Source organism: Falco peregrinus, chromosome 5 (assembly GCF_023634155.1).
Source record: "Falco peregrinus isolate bFalPer1 chromosome 5, bFalPer1.pri, whole genome shotgun sequence".
Taxonomy (NCBI): Eukaryota; Metazoa; Chordata; class Aves; order Falconiformes; family Falconidae; genus Falco; species Falco peregrinus.
In genome coordinates this window covers 13,860,015-13,885,261 of record NC_073725.1, presented here as the reverse complement: position 1 = coordinate 13,885,261, position 25,247 = coordinate 13,860,015, and the positions used below count along the sequence as shown (strand labels likewise).

At 40.3% G+C, this 25,247-nt stretch overlaps 1 protein-coding gene across 2 annotated transcripts in view; it reads right to left on the bottom strand.

Moving 5' to 3' along the window:
* CNOT10 (CCR4-NOT transcription complex subunit 10) overlaps positions 1 to 22,452 on the bottom strand; it is a 36,449-nt gene extending 13,997 nt beyond the window's left edge. The window contains exons 1-11 of one of the 2 annotated variants that reach the window (XM_005242260.4): positions 22,255 to 22,452; positions 16,105 to 16,196; positions 13,259 to 13,420; positions 12,591 to 12,741; positions 11,439 to 11,584; positions 10,459 to 10,545; positions 9,078 to 9,161; positions 8,234 to 8,351; positions 6,312 to 6,461; positions 4,814 to 5,016; positions 639 to 760 (exon numbers count right to left, since the gene is read on the bottom strand). In XM_005242260.4, the coding sequence (XP_005242317.1) occupies positions 639 to 760; positions 4,814 to 5,016; positions 6,312 to 6,461; positions 8,234 to 8,351; positions 9,078 to 9,161; positions 10,459 to 10,545; positions 11,439 to 11,584; positions 12,591 to 12,741; positions 13,259 to 13,420; positions 16,105 to 16,196; positions 22,255 to 22,276 (1,337 nt within the window). In that variant the 5' untranslated portion in view covers positions 22,277 to 22,452. Of the gene's footprint in view, positions 1 to 638; positions 761 to 4,813; positions 5,017 to 6,311; positions 6,462 to 8,233; positions 8,352 to 9,077; positions 9,162 to 10,458; positions 10,546 to 11,438; positions 11,585 to 12,590; positions 12,742 to 13,258; positions 13,421 to 16,104; positions 16,197 to 21,108; positions 21,484 to 22,254 lie in introns of those variants that run through there. The other variant, XM_027793594.2, reaches the window with a different exon arrangement.
* Positions 22,453 to 25,247: the final 2,795 nt, after the last annotated feature.

Genomic DNA, 25,247 nt, shown 5'->3' with positions numbered 1-25,247 from the left:
TTAACTAGTGAGTAGCAATCCCACTAAATTAAAAAAATAAAAGCAGAGCTCTAGAAAGATCCGAATGCAGAGAAAAAATTATCCTAAAAAAGTTGAATTGTGTTTAATACAACACATTTAATTTAAGAAAATATATGTATCAAGCTTGCTGTTCTTATCTATGGAAAGCACACCACAATGCCCAAATAGAGTGGACAGATTCAACCACATAATTACAAGAAGTTCTCTTGTTCTTCTTGACTTCACTTCTTGAAGTTTTATGGCAGACCAACTAGGTTCTTCCTGCACTTTTCTGAAGCGGATTACTGAAAATACATACTTTTAAGTGAGAAAAATAAGGACAGATGTAGCTAACTGGAAATATAAATTTCAGATAAATCAGTTTTGAGCTTTAATGCCCTTCTTAGTTACAAGCAATACACAGTTAAGCCCTCTGCCGGACACCATAGATGAGACATCCAAATGATTAAGTAGGACTCCTCAAGCACTTTAGCATGTCTCTCTTTTCACTGCATTAGTAATGCCAAAATAAACAGCAATCCCACTACAGTTTTAAAGACTCCTGATGAAAAGATACTATCCTTAACAAAGCTACGATAAAAAAAAATAAATGAATAGCCCATGGAAAACATACTTACTTATAAACAACATTCTGTATTGACTGGGACGCTAGGACTATCTTACGGTGATAGCCTTGACCTACTATAGATTGCACAATTCCCTTTTTGCTGGGAAGACCTTTAGTCTCTTGTTCTGATGTCTAAAAGGAGAAAGAAAAAAAAAAAAGAAGCCAAAACTGAAATATCAAGGCTGTTAAATGAGAGCTTGACAAAATAAGTGAAAGCTGGAAGACGGCTTTGAACCCTGCAAAAATGTCAGAATTAATAGTTTATATGGGTACAATTTTAAATCTTAAGTACCATGAAGGATCAGGCACCTTCTATTGTCTTTTGTTGCAGAGGGATTTTACTGCAGTGTAACCACAGATTAGTTCTGACAGCTTGTCTGATAGCCTACTGACCTAGTTTCTCCTCTGTTTTGAGAGCAAAAGAACAATGAACCAAGTCGTATTAGAAGAACTGCTAGGATACCTAAAAAGAAATCATATGATCTGCCAAATAATAGTCAGAGTTGGCACTCTTAACGCTTGCCATCTTCTCTCCCTGCTTACACAGCATTCAAAGCGCTCTCTGAAATAGCTGCTCTCAAACTGTTCCACGGGGAGCATGAAGCAGAACCACAACACATGCAAAGCTACATTACATTAACTTGTTTAACAGACTGTTGAGTATACAGGCATTAAGGAGGTCAAACAAACTCAAAGCACCCTAATTGTCAGCCCCAAGAATTACCTCTACAACATTTAATGGGGTTTATTTAGCTGTTTTACCATGAGTCATCTTAACAATTTTGTTGGTAAGTGAAGTTAGTGATGAAGAGTCGCAGTTGTAAGGAAAAATTATCCTAAATCTGTATTTTGAATAGCTATCAATTTTCAGAAAATGTATCAGAATCTATCATGAAGAAGGATATTGACATTATAATAGCATTTACTGTCAAATAAAAAAATACATACTGTGAGTTTGGATACGAAACATGTTTCTGCAAAGGTGTGAAAAGAACTGTAGAAAGGGAATCATCTTCCTTCTATATTTTATAAATTAAAATACTAAAGTGGGTGAAAATAGCTTTTTAAAAATCGTTTTACTTTTCTATATGGTGTTCAGAGCATAAATGTGAACCCATACTTAGATATCAAGGAATATTATTGCAAATAGAGTTACAATGTCAAATTAAACACACTTGATTTTAGGGCCTCACTTGTTATGTTTCAAATCTCTTGCATAATTTATAGACACTTCCACCTTACCTTTAACATTAACAACATCCAAAGCTAATTTTCTTCTTGTAAGATTACAAATTTAGGAAACAGCAGACTGTTTTTGTGACAAGAAATCAAGCTGTCTGGTACACCACACAACATAACAACCGTAGCAGGAAGAAAGCCAGGCTTCAGGAGCCTGGCATAACCTCCTGCTTTGGCTTGTCTGCAGTAAACAAGGAATTGCCCGATAAGGGTCTGTATTTCCCTTTTCTAGACTGCAAAACACCATCCTCGTAAACAGAATTAGCTTTGGTTTTTGCCAGAAAACCTATTCTAACCCAGTCTCTCATACCCAGCTTTCCACTAGAGATGATCAGCTGTGTCTTCTTTATCTACGTGTGACTTGAAACAAGTAGTATAGAGACAGAAAACTGCAAACTTAGTATGAAGAAAGCTGTTCTTCCTGCATTTTCTCTGCTTTATAAAAGTAAGTACTCAGAACTATCTGACAACAGCTATCATACACAATATAAGTCAGTCCATCTTGGACCGAAGACTCTTGAAACCTCTATGCTGTGCCTACGAAATGGGGATACTAGCAAACCTCTCCTATAAAGCTATAAAGCCATTAATATCTTTCTTAAAAGTTCTGAAGTAGAGATACCAAAATAACGAGCACCATTGAAATTCACAAGGTAAAATTTATGAATATTGTATTGTGAAGGATTTGGCTAGGGTGTAGTAAATAAAAGTGCAGAGGCCACTCAGAGAGGGAAAACAATGAGAATTTGGGGGGCAGTGGGCATAAAGTGAATATAGCCATTTGTTCAATTGATCCCACCCATCCCATGCACCGAGCGAAATGGGCACACTGTGGAAACTACTGCACAGGATCATGCAATCATAGATCGCATCGTCACGCCCACACACACGAGGGGTGAATTACAGTTTCACAAGGAAACAAGTACAGCGTCTCTTAATTTCACAAACATACGATTTTAGTGCAGTTTTCTGTTCAAAGAAAAAACAATCCTGTCCCCACCCCTCTGTATTTTAACATATTCATGTTTAACAATAACGGGCTTATCCTAAACAGACATGAATCAACAGGTTGAAACCAAGAAGCCCCAGAGGACATTCAATACCATCTGCTGTCAGTACGCTTCCACAGACTTTGGCTATGATCACCATAGCTTCAGGATGGAGAAGGCTGATCTCTGCTTCCTCAGCCTCTGCCCCCTCCGGGCTAGCCACACTACACTCTCACCCCTCTCGGCCTCTAGCGGCATCTGAGCGAGGAAATAATGAAACTTTAGATGAGTTCTGGCTGTATGATGACAAGGAAGATCACATGCAAAGATTTCAGTGGAAATCAGAGCACATCTTGTTACCTTCATCCACTTTAGTCCTACAAAATGAAGCCATGTCTGAATTTGCATAATGGATTTACAGTAGACAGAATTTAAACAAGAAGTTTAAGGACTTTATATTACTTTTACACAAAGGCATAATTAATAACATCCCAGGAAGGAAGGAAGCTTCTCTTTAACCAAATACCTTTAGTAGTCCTCTACAAGAGTCTTCGCATCTTCCAATAAAGTTCTAGGACACAGTGCTACATTTCGGTTTTAAGTAAGATTATTCACCAGTCTCATCCAATAACCATATTCATTAAAAACATCAAAATAACAACCTTATAGCCTACTAAAACTGTAGTAACATACTTTCAGTCATACCTTTTACACCACAGTATGTAGCCTTGAAATAGAGACAAAGGATCTCTATTTTCTTCTACTTCTCCAGCTACAATTTAAGCTAGAACCTCACTGTTTCAGAAGCGTAATGCAATTCCTAGAGTCTAAACGTAAAAATCCAAGATGTTTCAGACAAAAATTTTCCAAAAAGAACAACCACCCTTCCACCTCAAAGTATCAGCAATAAAAGTTATCAAAGTTTTTTCTGTGCATCAAGCCTCCAAGTTAATATCAAATCTCCAAGAGCAGCTACAAAAATTTTCCTTCCTCGGATACCAGAAATGGTCACTGACTCCAGTCTCACCTTGTTATTTCTGCCACCCAGGAACAGAAATCCTTGGGAGGTACAGAACTTGGTACAGAGAGAAGATCTTGAGCAAGTTTAATTCTTCCATTCACACACAAAAAGAGACAGAATTAGCTGTGGGGTTGGGGTTTTTTTGGGTTTGTTTTCAATATATATACCATGTATTATTTTATATGGGGTTTATGTATACATAAACATACACACACCCCAAGATTTTGCAACCAATGTGAAATGAGTGTGGAAAGCTGAGGCATCATAAGATATCCATAAATAGCAAGTTAAACTATTTGTCAGTATCTACCTTTTAAGCAGAGAGCATTCACCACAGAAAGAACATACTGCTTCCTGTTATAAAGTGATGCCTCCAAGAGTAATACAAGTTTCTTTCCAAATAATATCTTCACGTTTATTTCTCAATTATTTCAAGACAAAGGAAGGTAAACCATCAGATGACTTGGAGAAAACTAACATGCTTCAAATCAATTCAGGATTACCCATTATGAGCTGGAACACCAAAGGGGTGTGCGATGGTGAATTGCCAAAACAAAATCATGCTTAACCAGTCTCTCCAGCAAAAAACTTGTAACTTCATAGAAGAGCAGCTCCAACAGACACTTGCGTGGTTTTGCTTCATCTCACGCCAATTTTTTGAATTGTTTACACAAATTCTTCTGATCTTAGAAAAGCCAATTAAATACTAGGTCTCAAGACATTGTTTCTATGGTGGTTTTCTTCCACCTGTTGCAGTTTCAGATTAACCGCACAAACACACATATACAGAAAAACAATTATTTTGGACTTACACAGAGGTGTTCAACATTAGGCCTTAAAAACGCATAGTTTAACTCAGGGCTATATTTCTTCCTTCCTGTGATCACATGTATTTCATAACTACAATCAAAATAAGGAATTTGCAAATCTACTTACCCCTTTATTGGCAGCAATGCAGCATTCTGCTATTCTCAGCCAAAGACGAGGGTTTGAGTGATAAACCTGGACTGCCTCAATCAGGCATTCAAAGGCAGCTAAGGGCCTCCCAATATGCAAGAGCTGAATTCCACAATTGTAGAGCAACTCATACCTTTTGTTAGTCAGTAGCGTACACATGGGTCTCCCTGAAAATTTTTTACCTGCAGAAAAAAAAGATTACATTGTACTGGATGTTCAGCTCAGGAGAGCAGAAAATATAACTGGGAAGAGGAAGCAAGCTGTGGGACACACCCAAGAACTACCACAAATCCCTTTCATGGCAGAAATTCACTAGCCTCCCCATGTAAATAAATTCCTTCCACATGAAAGCTGACGATAAAGACAAATTAACTGTGTTAGAACCATAGAATGGGTTGGGTTGGAAGGGGCCTTAAAGATCATCTAGTTCCAACCCCTCTCCCGTGGGCAGGGACACCTTCTACTAGACCAGGTTGTTCAATATTCTTATTACCTTTATTCTATATTCTTCATAAAGATTCAAGTACATTAAATGCTAACCACTTAAGCTCCTTGTTACTCAAGCTAAATGTTAAATAATAATATCGAATCTCAAGTTTGTGAGAATACACATCTTTGTACACATATAAATTCTAGAAGAAAACCACCTTGCTGTTAACAAGCATAAAACATTTTCTGTTTTCACGCTGGTACCTAAGACTGCACTGAGGTACAGGGCCAGGGGAGGGATAGGGAAAACAATAAAACGTGTGATCATAACTAGATTTTAAAGAAAACAAGAAATGAAAAAAATTATCACTTCATCATGAAATCATTTACTTGGAAGAGAAAAAACCCTTAGGTATTATTAATCAAAGCAAGAAAACTTACTATAATGTTTATTTTCTGTCTTTTGTATACTTACTACAAAAACAGATGAGTAAAACTAAACATAAAATGAAACAATGAACATTTCTCCTACAAGTCTGGGAATTGTTCAGTAAGAAAGTTTGAGAAAAACACCATCTTCCAAATGTTAATTTAACAGTATTTCACTCCACATTTTCTATGTCTTTGAAGTTAAAAAAACCCCAAAACAAAAACATCCACATCCTTCAAGTTCTGATGATTGCACCCACTGTCAGCAGGACTATAAATAATACCTTTAATGATGCATAATAGGTCACAGACTTTATTTTGTCATATCTCCCTGACTGATGGCCAAAGACTATATAAACAAGAGAGAAGTAATTGCCCAAGCCCCATAGCACGTCAAAGAAAACCACAAAAAAGAGAACATATTTCATCATCATTATTTCTGGCAACTGCAACTATACTTTGAAATCAAGCTACAATCAAAATTCTCACCCTCCTTATGCTCCTCTGCAAAGAGACGGAACATGAGTTTTGCTGATAATTACTGAAAGTTTCTATCCTCTATTTTCTTGATTCACTCACCCCTCTTCCACCAACTATTTTGATCTCTTAAAAGTCTTACCTGGATCTGTGCTGCCCGTTCCTAGCTGTGCACATGCATTATCGTTTTCTTGCAAGGCTTTTTTAAAGTAAAAAATTCCTAAATTGTGCTTTCCCATTGCAAAGTGGATGCAGCCAAGATTATTCCAGAACATACACCTTAAGCATTCACCTGAGAGAAGAGCAAATGACCATTTTCATAAACTGAAAAATGTTACTGAACCCATTAAATACTCCTACCACTCTCTCATGGGTCAGCATACTATGGTAGTCTATTATTAAACATGTTCTTCAGTGAGATGTTCATGGATTATGCAGTTATGTCCCTGCCTCACAAGCATTTTAATAACTTACATTTCTGCATACCATTCTATTTCTCTTGGACAGTTGACCTGAAATGCCCTATATATAAACAGCCACAGATTTCCAGGTTTTGTGCACCATATTATAGAAGAGCCAGTGGTAAAGCCAATTTCGACAGACTGCGAGTTGAAGTAAGTTCACCTGGAGGATTTCATAGAACTGAGCATGCAGGCACTCCAAGTTTTCTAACAGATGGCTCTTGTAAAAAGGAAATTCTCAAATGATTTTACCTGCCTACGTTTTATAAAATAAACAAATATGTCAACCTAATCATACAAGCAGGAAATACACCCTCCTTCCTAAACATATCATGTTCAGGTAACACTGTAAAAAGTTCCTTCTAAAAAATAAAGGACAGAAAATTAAACTTTTGACTTATCTGCTGGTAACTGAAGCTTTACAGGGTTACTATTGATAAAAAAAAAAAAGAAAAAAAACCCCACCCTAAAAATCCAAACCACCAAGAAACAGACCATTAACAAATTAGCCAGACATTATTTTAATTGTAACCTAGGATGTCTGTCAAGTGAACATTCTACTGTGCAAAAAAGTTACATGAAAGTAAAACTTCCCAGAATAATTTAAGTTATAAAGAGAACTTTAGGCATATAAGCTGTCAGATATAGAAGTTACAGTAAATTCTAAAAGAAGTGTGAGAATATGCCAGAATAGGTATTATGGCAAGTATTCTGAATGTTTTCTATGAAACTTACCTGTAAACACAGAAGTTTAAAAAATTTACTCAGAGGGCCAACTCTATGACTTCTAATTCCAATCTATGCTGCAATATCTACTAGGTAAAAGATCTTACAGCACAAGAAATTAGGAATACTATCAAAAAAACCCCCAACATTGAACAAAGTAGTAAAGAAATTCTGTAGTTTTACAGTACAAGTATTTTTTGAAATCCTAACTCCCTACTGACACAAGACAAAGGGTTCTTGTGTACAGGTTCTCTCTGTACTTTTCAGCTAATGTTTTAAACAGTCAACTAAAATCTCAAATATATTTAAATAACACCATATACAGTGTATATATACACAGCATATATATTTATAGTATATTAATGTATCTAAAAAGTTATACACACTTTTGTGCTGTTACATTTCTGTGCATGTCTACACACATATACCTTCAAGACATAAAAGTAACTTAAAATGGCATACAAGTCACACTTTAACACTTCATGAAACATTCACATTTCTCCTACAAACATCGTTACAACTGCTGTAGTCTCCTCTGAGTACAGCCTGAAATCTCATTTCTAGATCTAGTATGTTGCCTTTTGTTTCATGTCTCGATTTACAGACCCAAATATGAGCCTTGCAAACATTACATTTACACTTTCACAAATCCGCTTTCAGACAAGTGCTGCATTGTCTAGAACAACATTAAATGAAAAACTCAACAGTGTTATGTGAAGAAGCACAACAAGAACGACGTATTCAGCATATAAACCATGACATTCAGGGTCTCCTCCATCAAGTAATCATTAAAATGCTTAAAATTAAGATCAACAAGTAGTCCTATTATACTATACATTTAAGCACTTGCAGGATAAAGGTTTTTTTTCTATTTTACCTGTTTTCATGAAGCCTGGATGTTCAGCAATGTTTGCACTGTTTAAAAGTTTGACCGCTTTACGGTAATTGCCCCTCAAATATTCAAAATTGCTCTTAAGAAAGAGAGAAGGAGCTGACTGTGAAGGAGAAAATAATAGTTAATAATCTCTTGTTTTACGATTTCTACCGCTAGTGTTAAATCACTCAAACAGCTTGCCTCTGCTGTCATTTTAAAAATACATGGGCTAGGCCCTAATACTTTCAAGAAGCAGCATTTCTTTGGTGAGCACGTGATTAACATTCACCTCCTCTGAACTACAAAACTACACATACTTCGTTACCGCTCAAACCCCCAGCGTTCTTCTAGAGAACTCTGTCATGGCAATGGCTAAGTGCAGAGGATCTCCTTTGCGTTTAAGAGGATCTTTCTCCAACCTGTCTTCTATTACACTCCTCCCCAAGCTTCCCTCCCTGTGGAGTTCAACAACTGCCTCCTGGGCTGCGATCTTCCGGTCTGCCAAGACAGCTCATGATCCAGAAGGATTTCTGCCAAACTAGTGGCTGTCAAGACTGGCAACAAAAAGGGAAGTGCTCTCCTCCCATTCCCCCTGCTCCTCAGTTAATGTAAAAATTATCTGGGATGTTAGACACAATTCTGAGTTGAGTACTCCTATATATAAAAAAAGAAACTGCTTTCTAGCAAGAGGTAAGCCTCCAAAAAACTTCAGCAAAAAGGAAAACCCAAAAAACCTGCATATCCCAGAATTAATCTTTTATGAACCCATTTAAACCACCAATGACATCAGAAATTTTAATAGAGAACATATCTGGACTAGAAAAACAACAGCCTTTAGAATACTTACATTCCCAGCTGTATTCATAACAGACTTGATCTCCCTTTTGCAAGCTTTTAGTGACTTCATCTGGATATAGGCTCTCACCTTATACTGTTAAAAAATTAAATTGCTTAAATTAAAAAACAGTAACTTGTGCAGGTTTGCAAGATGAACCATACATCTAGAGATTTATTACAGAATATTTTATATACATCTTAAAAATAGGTAGTAAAAAGCTGTTCAAAAAGCCTTCCCAAGAAAGAAATTCTATTCAGACTTGCAACAGCAAATCTATAGGCTTCGTATTTACAGCAAGCAGATGCACATTTTGTTCAGTGGTCAACAGCTACTCTATATTTAAACAGATACTAGCAATTAAAATGACAATTAAAATAACCTAACCTCTTAATCCCAGACATTTACCTACTAAACTGAAAATGCCAGTAAGTGAATGCTGATAGAGAAGCACTTCGTTTCTTCACATATTCTTCCACAGAACAGTACAGTTGCCCTGGTTTCAGCTGGGATACAGTTAATTTTCTTCTTAGTAGCTGGTGCAGCGCTGTGTTTTAGATTTGGTGTGAGAATAACGATGATAACACACTGACATTTTTAGCTGTTGCTAGGTTATGTTTATACTAAGTCAAGGACTTCTCAGTTTCTTATGCCCTGCCAGTGAAAGGGCTGGAGGGGCACAAGAAATTAAGATGGGACACAGCCAGGACAGCTGACCTGAACTAGCCAAAGGGATATTCCATACCATGGAACGTGACGCTGAGTATATAAGCTGGGAGAAGAAGGAGGAAGGGGAGGGACATTCAGAGTGATGGCACTTGTCTTCCTAAGTAACCGTTACACGTGATGAAGTCCTGCCTTCCTGGCGACGGCTGAATACTGGCCTGCTGATGGGAAGCAGCGAATGAATTCCTTGTTTTGCTTTGCTTGCATGCATAACTTTTGCTTTACTTCCTAAACTGTCTTTATCTAACTCATGAGTCTTCTCACTTTCACTCTTCCGATTCTCTCCCCCATCCTGACAGGGGAGCAAGTGAGTGGCTGCGTGGTGCTTAGTTGCTGGCTGGGGTTAAACCACAACAGTGAAATAAAACCTCGGCTCATTTAGACTGTTGGAGGTCTAACAGATAAAAGGTCAATGCAGCTAATTGCAGTTTAAAAAAATTATGATGAACTGCAGAGACTGAAACAGGTGTGGGGGGGTTCTGTTAGGTCAGTTTTTGCTGTACAAAAAGGAAGAGTTAAATAAATTCCCTCTCTTGCTTTGCAACATGAAATTCAAGGAGACACACGGTATGACAATTCATGCCAAACTAAATTTGAAGGAGACGGTACTCAGTTTTAAGAAAAACTTGAACTACTGTTCTTACATAAATAATATGCAGACACCTACCTGATGTATCTTAGATTTAGCAACTTCTATCAAAGCTCCACTTTCAGCTTTTTGATTTGAGGAATCTTTATTTGTATTATTACCTGACTGTCAAACAAAAAAAGGAAGTGTTATTAGTAGTCACCTCTTAAATTCAGTTTACACATTCCTTCATAAGCTATTTTTATCGATCTCACATAAAGAAGTATTTAATAGTCAAAAAATACACATCCCACCAAATACTGTAACTTGTAACAATCAAAATCCATTAACAACCATACCAGCCTATGAAGAGCATTTTATATTAACATTAGTGTTATGCTGTGTTGCTCTGCAGTTGAGGTATTTTAAGAATTCTCTCATCCAGAAGGATGATATGTGCTTTCTAGAGACACTAATATTTTTTCCAGTAGAATTATGATATACTTAAAGATAAAATGTTTCATCGGAAGTGTGACATCCCATCAACAGGAAAAGACTGAAGTGTCTTTTTCCCCCACTTCCAAGCCACTACTTGTTCTACTGATTTTTACAGAAGACACGTAGAAAAAAAATATAATTTGAAAGAATGCCTCATACTTTCGTATACTATGTAAAAAAGATGCTTGATTTCCTATACTATGGTATGCAATTGCAATCCCTCTCTGACATCAACTTCCCTTTCAAATTTAGGGTCACATATGGTCATAAACCAAGGCAAACAAGGAAAAAAAAAATAAAATATATTTGACTCTGAAGACAACTGTTTTTCCAATGCAAGTCTCTGACTCAAGAAACACTTCTTAGCTCCCTGGGAGTAAGAGAAAAGTGTGAAAGAGCGGGAATAAACTGCTGCTGTATACAATTACCTCAGTTACTAACATGTATAAGTTGCTGTCTGAAGTTACAGGTGATATAACATAGTTCTATAATTCAAGAGTATTTTAAAAGAGTAAATTTGGATTCAGTGAAAGCATACTTCTGGTGAAGACTTAGTGGCATTCATATGATTTGAAGCTTACCTCATTTTTTCCATTCTTGCTGTTATTATTGCCCTGTGAAATCATTTTTTCCAGAACAGCAAGCAGATGCAAGGCTTTCTCAGCTTGGTAAGTTAGAAGGTATAAGTCTACAAGCAAGAAGCACACAGCCTGGGCAAACTTCTCTTCTGTATAAAGCAAAGAAGTAAAAGTGGTTTTACAGCTCTAGTACCAGTCTTTCCAAACATGACCGAAGGAAAAAAAAAAAAAAAAAAATTGACTGTGAAGTGCATCTACGCAACATTATGAGAAAAAATAATATATTTCATAAGAAAAAAACACAGACATCTACACAACATAGATAAGTACATATACTTTAAAAAAAAGGTAATTAATTCAAACAGCACCAGCATAAAAGCATAGACTAAAACCAGCTTAACATGTATTTTATGTTTATAGACTTCGAAAGTTGGTCTAAGCAGATCAGCACCCAAGATTCAGCATCTAAACAGACAGAGCCATATGCATAAGTAGAATCCCATAGAACTTGAAAGGATTCCATATAAACACATCTCTGCTTGGCTGGCTTCACAGAATAAGCCCCAAATAGGCATACTGAAAACCAAGAGGAATTGAAGGAGAAATACAGTAGCATTTATTTAATTTATTGAGACACATACATCTTTCAGCCTTACCACTTCTAACTTTGTAAGCTTTGTTGAATTTTATTTCATACAGGTATGGCAATTCCACTACATGGGCTGCCATAGCTCATAAAAGCTGCAGACTTTATATTCAGATATGAGCACATATCATTACATATGACCTAATGAAGGTATTTAAAAATGTGAGTGCCCTGACAAATACATACCCACCTATGAAATTGTATGATGGCTCAAAATACTAGATTTTAAATAATTTCATTAGCTTGTACATATTATTTACAGAAATACCTTTTAAAGTTGTTAAAAACCCATTTGTTTCATTACACTTGTCTGCTAAATGTCTCTGAAATACCTTCCCCCCAAATTCAATTATTGGTCTTAATACAAGTAAAAGCATTTTACTTACTGAAAACTCACTTTTTCAGAACCGTATTAGGCAAATTACGAATCACTTGTCTGACAGTGAGAAAGACTGAATGATCTTTCTGTAGTTACTGCATGAGCAAAACTCTTCTTTTTGTCTACATACCAAAAGGCTCTATGAACTGGTACAACTTCTCCCCAACTGATATAGCCTCAGTATACTGACGCAGATGATACAAAATAACAGCTTGATTGTAGTACAGCATACTATTCTCAACGTCATCTAGACCATCCATTTCTTCAACGACAGAGTGAACCTGAAAGAAAACCCACTTGTTTCATTAAACTTTCAATACCTATGATTTTAAACAGTGTCCAGTTTGGTTTTTTTAATCCAAAGGTATTAATCTGTCTAAAGATAGGTCAGTAAGAGTTATAAGCTAATAAACTTCATTGTTGTTCCACATAAATCCAGAAAAGAAAAAAAGACAATGAAATCGTTCTGAAATTGAGTAGTAAAGTAACATTTTCACTTTTTTATCATTTCACAAACTATTTCAGGTTAAGGAACCTTCTATTGAAGAAATGTAACAGGTCTTTCTACAGTTATAATCTCTGAAACATTTCAGCTTCAGCTCAATTTCAACAATAACTACAAACGTAACTATAAAATCAGCACCCTAAATGATTAAACAGACTCAGAGGTTTAAAAGCAATGCTACTTATCTTATTCCTTTATTAAATCTAGGGGACAAGGGGCAGAACCTGTTTCACTGGAAGATCTCGCCACCGTTCACAGTACTCGAAAATACCATGCTGATATGTTTGCATTACCTGGTTCTTCAGCTGGTTAAGGGTTTGCCTCAAATTATCTGTTGTAGTCTGGTTACTTTTACAGAACTCGGCAACAGCAGTATTCAAAGTTATTTTGTAGTCATCTTTGTTTATGTCTTGAAGGGTATTTAGGTGTTGTAAACAAGTATCATAGTTCCCAGCCTGGAAATCGCACACATACCAAAAACATGCATTAGAAGATAAAAGGTTTAAACTAGCAGGCTACTAAGTTTTAAAGCCTGTATCCTCTTTAAGTTTAGAGAGCAAAGTAGTACTCCCTTTACCAGCAGCAAGTGAAGCAAACCAAATGTCTACACCCATACTTCACTGTTTATGGCGATTAATATGTATGAGATGTTAACTCTAAAAGTTGCAGTCATATCCAAACTTCAAAAAGCATTTTGTGGAGGAAGGACAAATGAAGTAGGTGATGAAATCCCATGAAGTGTTAATCTGATTTCTCTTCATCATATTATTTTGAGTTTCAAGATTCTTTACTTCCTCCGTTTTTGTAATCTTTCCCCATCACATGTACACTGAGTGGCTGCGGTTGCTCGCGTAAGTCCCAGCCCATCATTTTATATTTATTCTTCATCTGGAGTGGTTGCTCACATAAGTCCCAGCCCATCATTTTATATTTATTCTTCATCTGGAGAGACTATGAGTTGCAATTTAGCCTGTGGAAGTCAGCTTAAGACAAGTTGGAAAAAGAAGGTGTCATTTTCCCAGCACGGCTTTAAATAGTACCTTTTACGAGCTTTACCTGTTGAATGAAGTATTCAATCACCTAGGCATGCCTAAATAGAAACTAGGATCCAAACATGATGCTCCTCTGAGATGCGATTTAATCATCAAATCCCTTTCTTTGACCCCAGGAATAAGCAAGGACTTCAGAATGGCTCACCTCTTTCTGCTTTCAGTTTTAGTCTTTTCTGTGTTTGTGCAGGAGGAATTTAGTGGCATCAAGGAACGAAAGAGAACTCCAGGCTCTTTCAGCTATGTTAAGCCTAAATGATCCTTCATTTTCTACTGTTCAATTCCCATACAGAAATAATCACCTTCACCACTTTCATACCAGGGTTACTTCCTATCCGGTCAGTCATGTAAGCATATTAATTTCTAACTTCCTTTATTAAGGGAAGAATTAAAACAGAGAAAGCTTCTGTAGTCCTTCTGTTCTTCCCCAGAAAGCTACCATTCTGCAGATACTTTCAACAGAACTATCCCAGTTCCTTCAGTCTCCCGTGTAAGCATAGTTACACAGTTTACAGAGGGAGGTAGCAGGACATTGACACGCATATTTCCATAAATCATCAACGTGTGACAACAGCATGGATCGCCTAGTGATCATAAACACAGGGTCTTGCAGCTCAACTGTTGGCATACTCTTTAACTGAGACACTTCATCTCCCAATGATTTTCTTCATGCATTCACACTCAGAGCTTCTCTTCTAACAGGAGTAGCTTTCAGATCACAGCCACAAGGCTTCTGACCACAGCTGGAGTAAAAGCCTTCAACCCCCTTAAATGCTCAGCTTATTTTGTGATGTTTTTCCTCAGCTGAAAGTCCTTTACACCACTCTACTAGACAAGATCTAGAATATAATATACAATTTTACAGTAATTCTATCAAGACTGAAATTGAAAGTGCAGTATAATAAAGCAGTGTGCAAGGCAGTCCACAAAGCTATTTACAGCAGCTCAACAGCAAGCAAAATTGGCAAACAAGGTACCAAATTAATTCTGCTCACATATGTCACCACCTCACAACTCTGTGAATTTAGGGAGCTCTTAAAGCAAGAAAAAACAAGATACACTGGACCAGTATAAAACTAAAAGATGAAGTCGTCAGCAGATCAAAAGTATTTTTGGCATGTAGATCTTCGGGCAAAGCAGAAATCAGATGACCCTTTCATGTGCCTTCAGTTCTCAGGATCAAATGCCAATGAGCAAAAAAGTTATTGAAAAAGAGTGAGCCAGAAAGCACTGAAGATGCCATCAGTGAACATCATCAGCTGCTGTCAGCTTAAGGACCAACTACATGCACTTCTTGTAACAACACTCCAGACAAAACAAAAGTAATGAGGGAAACATACAAGCAGGTATCTCAAAAGGCACATCCAAAACTGAATTATGTAAGGCATTGTGGAGACAGAGATACAACAACTGAAAGGAAAAGCAATTATCATTCCTGTCACTTGCTGCACTAAATAAAATTAGGAGACACTACAAAGACAGAAGTAAACAGAAACACTGGTACCTGAATTCTAACACACAGACAAAAAAAAAATTACAAAAATCTTCCAAGAAACTCAAAACAGGTAATAAATAATGCCTGTAGGTTTTATGCATTGAAGAATATATTTTAATGCTATGTGACAGAACAGTATACAATGCTTTTCGTGAAAGAACACAGCAAGATGCTAAAATAAAGTTTGTTTGGCTGGTGCTTTTTAAATACATGTTGTTCTTTTAAACCCTTTAACACATTTTTACCTTCAAGAGATTAATTCTTCAGAGAGATCACGCATTTCCAATGCTGACACAGAAAAGCAGCCTGCTTCTTCTAATTAACTCATTATACAGCTTTTAAGGCTGTGAAGTTTTGAGAATCAAGATTAAACACACTCACTCTTGCGTGCTATATTTAAGTACCCCTTTCAGTTTTCTCAGATCAGAGCAGATAGAAAATGTACATGCTGGCTTTATAACACAACTAGCACTACTTTTGCTGTATCATCCTGTTAATACATTTGCAACTGGGCTTATACAATTATTTTTCCTGTTTTAGCACACTTAGCAGTTATGTGGTAAATTAGATGCCTCAACATTTGGCTTTGTCTTACCAGAAAAGCTTGTAACGCACTGCTCGACAATTCCTTTTCCTGATCAGTAATCCCAGAAGTACCTGCTCCTTCATGTTTCTCAGTACCTTGATCTGTAAAGTGGACAGAAGATTACAAGAAAGTTTGCAGATGGATGACACCTATTCAGCTTTAAAATTTTGTTTCTTCCCATTTTCAAGATCCTCCTGCCAGTACAAGTAACCTTCCAGACAACTGCAGCACTGCCTCCCTACTACACTAAAACACCTCAGGTTTCACCTACTAAATTTCACCTGGTGAATTTCTCTCCATAACACACAAATACAAATAACCCTAGGTATATTACTGTGCTCAACCAATAACCAAAGTCCTGCAAGTTAAATCTAAAATGCATTGCCAATTCTCTTTGAAGCTGCAATCACATACTAGGATTGTCTTTATTTGCACAAAAATTACCAGTGAAGGCCACACATCATAAAATAAGTACCACACTGCGTTAAATAATAACCCATGCATCCTGTATGCTGCTTCCTAAACAACAAGCAAGGGATGCTTTAGGGAACAACATAAAACCCACAATAAACACTGGAACTTCCACCCCGCTCCCTGCTTTGGGAGAGCAAATCTCCCTAAATAAGAGGCTGCATTCGAACCATCTTTGTTAATAATCACTGACAGACCTGATATATTTTTTTAAAGCTCTCTATACTTTGATAGTCTTCAATATACTCCATCAAACGCTCTCTAGTGATTACACCGCAAGACATGAAAAAATGCTGCCTATTCACCTTTTCAGCCTCACTCCTGATCGTACAGAGCTTTCTTTGAATCATCTCTCTTCTGAGGTAAGCAGACACAGTTTATTCTGCATCTTCCTCATGTTTTTCCCCAGAATCTTCTCCAATTCTACTATGTCCTTTTCCAGATTAAGACAGGAAGAGCATGTAGCAATTACGACAGTGCATTTATACAGCAGTATAATAAGGTTTTAATTATCTTCAATTTCTGTTACATAGAATTCCTAACATTTTACCTTTCAGTCACTATTGAGCATATTTTTCAGAAAGGAGCCTACTGAAACCTTCTGTCATCACGTAATTAAGAATTCGGTGAAGTTGCATTAAAAACCACAGTACAGACACTGCATGTCAAAGCAGCTGACAAAAATCCCACAAGACACTTCCTTGTACTGAACACAAACTACTAGAGGGGAAAAAAAAAAAAATCCAAAACACCACACAACCACAACACCAGAGAGTTTATTTCTAGAAGCATTAACTCATGTACCAGAACATACAAAAATCATTTAATGTTTTTGAAACAAAGCCTTTTTTATACTAGCAATGCTTTTCACTCCTACAGAAAATTATTTCTTGAATTTCACAGTGGAAACTTTGCTCTAACCTACCTTTTGCTATCTTAATAGTTGTAAATTCAATGCCTTCTTTCTCTTCCCTAAAATACACAGATGTCATAAACTCTGCTAATTTTGTTTTCACTTTGAACAAATGAAAACACTTATTTGTGAGCCCCATTGCAAAAACCATTCCCCATCATCACCAATATAACTGTATCATCTGCTAATGACTAGGAAAATTTACAAGTATAAGATAAACAACAACAGTAAGGGGCAACCAAACCTCAGAAGATTCATCAATTAACATTCACAGTAAGAATAAAGCAGACTTAGTAATCTATTCATAGTTTGTGCTTGTGTTTTGCTGACTGACTGGATACCAAGCAAAAATGGACTCCAAATCAAATACAAGAGTAAATGCAGTTGATTATATTACAACAAGGGGAAAACAGCATGCAGTATGACAAAAGGAAACAGTTATTATGCACAATACAATAAAAGACTAATAGCAGCGAAGCATCAAATCATTACTGCAAAGTGTTACAGAGACTAGGAAAAGGACACACCACCAGTTACTGCTTCAATAACACCATCCAGGCCCACACTCTGGCTGGGAAGCCTGTGCCAGGAGTCTCTCAGTAACTGGGAGATTCCTGTGCGCTGCATCCACCCATAGGTGAGGCTGCTGGCCCAGTCCCGCAGCCTGCCCATCTTTATACTCAGTGAGAAACAAAACCAGTTTACATACCTAGTGTATGCAAACTTTTAAGTTTATGCCAAGTGCAGACATGCACCGTCTCATGACTTGTAAGCTTCACACACGCCAGGGATGTCAGCCAGATGCCAAGCATGGTGAAGTTACTGTCATGACAGAGCTGCACACAGTACTTATTGTCTGGATGGTCCTGCCCACACCTTGCATATTCAGGGGGCTCAGGATAAACACCACCTGTTCGCTACAGTTGTCCTTGAGCTCCCTGTCCAAGTTAAAACAATTCCTAATTAAAGACTTCTTCATAAGCAGTAATCAATCTAATAAGCTTTTACCACAGATTGTTTCTGGGAAGACAGCGAGATCCCTTCCATTGCCCTATGCAATAACACATTTGAGCAAGAGCTGTAAAGACTATCATCCTGCATCAAGATGCCGACAAAATCGAGATTTTACAATCTCAACAATCTTACACCTTACACCTACAAGTCAAAGTAACCCACTGTGATTTAGATAAAATTCAGGATTCAGCAATTTTAGTACTCAGGAGGGGTGGATACTCAGGGGCTACAGAACAGCACGCACCTGCTATAAACTCTGGCTGCGCATGAGGCATTGATCAACACCACCTGCACTGCCTTTTCCTCGAAAGGGAAAGCCAGGAGAGAAAATAAAAACACAAAAAAGCTCAGAAAATTTTTGATGTGCCAAGGTTTTCCACAGCAAGAGGAAAGGAGCAAGCATCATCTCTCCTTCAAGCTAAATATAGACTAGATCTGATTCCTGCTCTAAATCTTGTGGTTGTACAGCTGAACAGCAAGCTATCACCCTCCAAGCACCTCTAGAACAGCAGCAAATAAGCAAACACGCCTTCCCTCAAACTTTGACACTGTTACGTTACCTGCCTTACTTGCTCAGCGTGCCTTTCAGATTATGTTAGTAAAAGTAACCATAGCGGAGAGACTTGAGACTCTAGAACTTTTGAAGTTGATAACACTCAACCTGGTCAAGAAGTCCCTCATGTACAGGCTTGCCTAGCTCAGTGCCAGCAGCTACCGAGTGCATTACTGAGGACTGCCATTGTACGCAAGTTTGTAAAACAAGCATCTCCAATGAATCTGGGGCTTATGGAAGCCTGACTCCTGAAGTAAAACATCTTCAGTTGAAGGACAACAGTCTCTTTGGTTTACCTAAGTTGTGTAATAAAAGCACTACTTACATAGCTGTTTGATATACTTCTAGGGAAACATCAGGACAAGTCCACAGATTTCACTGTCTCTAAGTCTGCTGGTACATTAAAAAAACCCAAAATTAAACTGGGGATGATAGGCGAAAACAGAGCTGTTCCTTCTCCTATAAAGCCAGTTTTAGGGCTGCAACCTGATTAACTGCAACTACTATGACTCAACAAACAAAGCAGATTTGCAAAACCTGAGCTGGAAGTTTATCCAGAAAGAATAAAACTAAAGTTCAGCTGACAGTTCACAGCATAGCCCTTTGCTTTGGGGAAAAAAAAATGCTTTGGCTACTCTGTCCTTTTTGCTCAAACACACTTGAAACCTGTCGAAGAGCTAAAGGTCTTTCTAATCTACTGCAATTCTGCCACTCTTGTTTCGACTAGGATCTACTGCTTCAGCTGATCTTTATTATCAAGAGATTTCACAGACAGGAGTCATCTAAAAGCTGGCTGGCACAAGGTATTGAAACGACCCTCCAATTCCACTTAAATGGGGGGGAGGAAAAAAGTGCTCTTGCTCTCTTGGCTGCAAATAGACATCAGGTGCTTGCAAGTAAAGTATTATTTCCATATTTCCTGAGGCATTTGAAAATTAAACAGGTAGGTGCATTGTTTCCTGGCAAAAAATACAGCGTGCCACTTGTTCACTCAAATCTAGTGATCTTCAGCATTCTTGGCAGAAGCATGTGGTATGGATAACACATGGCACACCAGTCACTACCGATGTGCTCCTATCCGTACAGTAGCTACAATCATCAGCTGAAATATCTGAAACGGTGCAGTTTCTCTGCTTTACAAATGACAGGACTCAACTTCTCTCTGTAAACTGCACTTACACATGGATCTGTTTATTTAACTTCTCATTTTGTCCAACTTTCACAAGTACAGAACAACTCTAAAACTAATATTTGTCAGGCTAGCGATGAAGGGCAAAAGGGGCAACCTGGAAAAGGATGTAAAAATCAGCTGCTCAGATTTTGATCTGGAGGAAGCTGTTGCACTGAGTTTGAAGCTAAAGCAGCAAGGCAGGAAATTATCTTCCTAGTTAGCAATCCTGAGGCTGAGCAGCAGAAACACAATGTCATGGAAGCTTGTTTGGTTTGCACAAGCAGGCAGTTGTTCCTGCTGGAGAAGTTACATCACGGTGACCAGCAGAACTTTGGGAAAACGGGCTCTATGAGAGGAGAACAAGTAAAAGCATGGGTCTGCCACCTGAAAAGGGAGATTGCTCTCCTCATCGGGTTGCTGCCACAATACCATGTAAGCAACAAGAAGCCAGATCTCTCACATACACATACCCGAAGATACCTAGAGAGTGACTGCAATCATTAGCCTTCTCATACCTGTTCTCTGTATCTCCAAGGACTGCTGTTCCCGAGCTCTTTTGCTTCTAGGCCCCATAAATTACATTATGCATGAACTGTGCTGTTGAATACCACAGCATCTCTGGAATTATTTTTTATTTCCAAACTCTGCAGGCAGGGGGATAATCTATTCCTTGGAAGGGGAAGAACACATCACATGACTCTTGCTCCAAAAGCATCTTGAAGGGTATGAAGACCAGTCAGTATTCACCCCTTATAAGACAATGACAGTTTGTGGCACCAAGACTACATTTTTCTATGAAGCACTCCACTACTAGTATAAATACACTAGACTTCTTTAACACCGTACAATAAAAAGCAAACACTTCTCAGGGGAAAGTTATTTATAACTCACCGCTACAAACAAGTACAGTATGTAGAGTATCTTCCCATAGCTCCCATCTTTGTTTCATCTGGGCACATACTTTTCTTTTAACAAAGTACAACTGAAAAGTTCCTTCAGCACTTCCAGGAACAATAGCAAAAACTATAAAAAACTTAATGCCGGTTTTTTTCACATCGTTTAGGAGACGCTCACAGTGCTTATAAACAAACCCAGGATAGTTTACTACACGTCATTCAGTGCACTACAGCAATTTTTCCCACAATCTTTTCCAGATGCGGATGAGTTTCATATTTAGCATCTGGAGAAAAATGCTTACGGCAGTTTTAAATAATGCTCCCACCATGTAAAAACAAGGTGGGCTGAGGGAGACCAGCACAGGCAGATCCCCTTGGCTTCCCCTCAGGCCACCCTGCTCCCCATCCCCGAGGAGGGGACCCCTGCACACAGGGCTTCTGCCCCCCGGGCAGGCTGCGGGAGGGGCCAGCAGCAGCAGCTTACAAACGCTAATGAGTTACGCTGCAACTGCACTTGAGATTTATTTCGGGTGTTTACCAGAAAATGATTTATTTTGTAATCTCGTCGGTTTCTCTCTACAGTGTCTTTTCAGGCCCGAGGTTAGGGACGGCCCACTCATCTCCCGAAACCAAAGCGGCAGCTCAGCGGGAATCAGACCGAACTCTGGCGCGCAAGCAGCCGGGCGAAGCGCTCGGATCTCCCCAGCGCCTTCCGAGAGCCCCGGTTTAACGGATCAACCCAGAAGTTCAACTTGCGGTGTGGTGCGTCGGCGGTGGGAGACACCCCCCCCGCAACAGCGCCCGCGCAGGCCAGGCGGCTGTAACCGCTCAGCGCCCCCGGCCGCGGCAGGCCCCGGCCCCGCACGGCCCACTCGGTGACCCGCCAGCACGCAGGCTCACGGGCGGCGGGCCCCGCCAGCGCCTCGGCCCCGGCCGCCCCGGCCCGCAGCTCTGCCCTGTCGCCGCGGGGGCACTACTTCCTTGGCGGAAGGGAAGAGCACCGAGCAGGCTGCCATGCCTCCCTCCTTCCGCCCGGGACGTGCCGGCACTCATCGCCCCCCGCGGGAGCGTATTCCTCCGCGCCAGGCGGCCCAGGCCTGAGGCGTAGACGGCGGCGCGCGGCGGTTTAGCTCGCACTCACCCGCTGCCTTGTCCGCCGCCATCTCCCCCGCCGCGCGGTACCGCCGCGCAGTCCGAGCGCGCCGCTAGGGCCGAGCCTCCCCTCGCTGTGCCGAGTGCGGGTCGCGCCACCGCAGACCGGCCGCTGGCTCCCGGGACTACTTTGCCGCCGCCGCCACCGCCCTCCGCGGGCCGAGCCCGCCCCTCTGACTGCGCCGCTCGCTCCTATTGGCCCGCCGCTTCCGGGTTCCCGGCGGCCTCGCGACCGCCGGCCGTTGCCGGGGGACCGCGCATCTGACGTCAGGACGCCGCCGAGCTCCCCGGGGGGGCGCATGCGCGGCGGGACCTGTCCGGGGCCGGCGGGGCGGGGGCGCCATCTTGCCGCCGGCCGCCCGTCGAGGGGCTGGGGTCGCGGCGGCGGCTTGCGGGAGGGCGCGGGCCGTTCCCGTGTGGATGCTTCCCGGTTTTCCGCCGCACTGAGCGGACTGGCAGGCGTCGGCCGCTGTCTCTAGTGTGTTTTGCCTTTACCCCAGGGGCAGCCCGTGCTGGAGGCCGTGACCCGCCGGCTCCCTGCAGCTCTCCCCAGCCGGTGCCGCGGCAGCCGGCAGAATACGGCCTGTCAGCCCAGCGGGAGCGGCGGGGCGGTGCTCGGCGCCCCAGCAGCAGCCGCCGGCGGGGGGCCTGGTGGCCGCGCTCCTCGCTAAGGGTCCCTGGAGCGCCGGTGGGGCAGCCCGGTCTCACACCGCGAGGTCTGCACCGTCCTGGCGACCCGGTGCGCTGGGGCCAAAGGCACCCTCCTCAGGCTGAGGAGTCCAACTGGCACTTGTTGTGTTGTCGTCTTTGTCATTAAAGTACCAGACATGGGATAACTGACATTGGCAGCATCATACCTATTAAACATTCTTAAATGTTTATAATGACTTGGATACCCTATATATAGTATTTGAGTGTTCACCTTTGCTAAGACGTATCTTTGTAGGCTCGGCAGCCATATATTGTTCTGACTGTTGGGTAGGGATTCTGCGGGTGAATCTGGGGGAGCCACCTTCTCCTTGGAACCCCCGGTGTTATATACAGTGGGAGGCGGGATGAGGTGAGGAGAAGGGGCCCCTGGGGCGTTCCGACTGGGGCACCAGCAGGCTCCCTGTGTTTCTGTCCCTCGGAGTCAAGCTCCTGAGGCACAGGGACAGCTACCCTTAATTGCCACTCTGTGAATGTGAGCTTTCATCATCGGTGCTCTCTGTCTGCTTCCCCTGTGTCACAGCGGGGTTCCTGTAAGACACTGCTTCCACAGTTGTGCCATCTGTTAATAGGAGAACACTTTCTTGTATTGTTTCTCCAGATGTGGTTCTCTTAAGACTTCCCCCCTTCTTCATTTATTTCTGCTAAACATTGACTTGTTTTTCTGCTTGGGACAGTAACTGTGAATATACCCAATTCCGATTAACACGTTTTACATTACATGATTTTGACCTTGTTGCCAGTGGACAATGTTTGTCGAGAAAGTCCAGAGTATCTCAAGCATACTGCAGCTGTTGCATGCCTCTTGTGCTTTAGGTAACAATTTGAGGATGAAAATTTGTCCTTGGGGAAGTCGATGGCAGAAGTGATTGTGTGGAAGCAGGATTTCCTACTAGTCCTCTGGCAGTAGGATCCAGCTGCTAGTGCAATCCAGCTACAATGTTTTCCCTAACTCTACTGTCAGCACCTGGGAGAGGTAAGGCTTGTGAGGAAAGCTGATACTTTGTTTAATAGAGAGATACAGTTGGAAAGAAAGAAACACATTGTTGCCACACCAGCTCTGAACACCTTTAAACCACCACCGCTTTTAACGAGCCAGGCCCTGTAAAATGAAAGATTCTGAAAACGCTGCTGCAGGAATTTCAAGATCAGGATCATTCTTTTTTATTTTGTAATTGAAATTCTGAATATTCCAAATTATGTGTAATGACTTCTATTAATCGTAACTTCTCTAATTCCCATTCACTAAACTCTGATCTTCAGACTTCCTTTTACACACACACATATATAAGAGAATCCTGCAATCCTTATGAATAAGTATCTTATTCCAAGTCTCTGAATTTGTTGTATTTTCTTTTGTAAGAAATAGCTGCTGGCCCAGACCATTAGGCCATATCTGCATCAGAGAATTGTTGTGGTTTAACCCCAGTCACCAACTAAGCACCACGCAGCCACTCACTCACTCCCTGCCCCAGTGGGATGGGGGAGAGAATCAGAAGAGTACAAGTGAGAAGACTCACGGGCTGAGATAAAGACAGTTTAATAAGTAAAGAAAAAGCCACGCACAAGCAAAACAAAACAAGGAATTCATTCACCACTCCCCATGGGCAGGCAGGTGTTCAGCCATCACCAAGAAGGCAGGGCTCTGTCACACAAAAAGGTTACTTGAGAAGACAAGCGCCATCACTCTGAGTATCTCCCCCCTCCTTCTTCCCCTAGCTTTATATACTGATCGTGGTATGGAATATCCCCTTGGCTAGTTCAGGTCAGACATCCTGGCTGTGTTCCCTCCAGCTCTCTTGCTGGAGGGGCCCAAGAAACTGAAAAGTCCTTGACTTAGTATAAACATTACCCAGCAACAACTGAAAGCATCAGTGTGCTATCAACATTATTGTCACCAAATCCAAAACACAGCACTGCACCAGCTACTGAGAAAACCACTAACTGTATCCCAGCCAAAACCAGGACAAGAATATTTGCCAATAAAGTTGTAATATCAAGTCCTCCTAATATGTATATATTTACTAGTGTCTTTATTTATGCTGGCATTTCATTTATTTACACGTGTATTTATACACACACACACACACACATATATATATAAACCATGCTTCTTTGGTAAACCATTGAACCCTATAAAGGCAAAAGCACTGTACTACTAGTGTAACTGCACATTGTCTCTGACTTTTATCAAAACAAGAAAGTCACCAAAAATCCACCCTGAGTGATGGAGCAAGAATGTCTAATGCAGTTCTGATGTGAATGTACATCTCC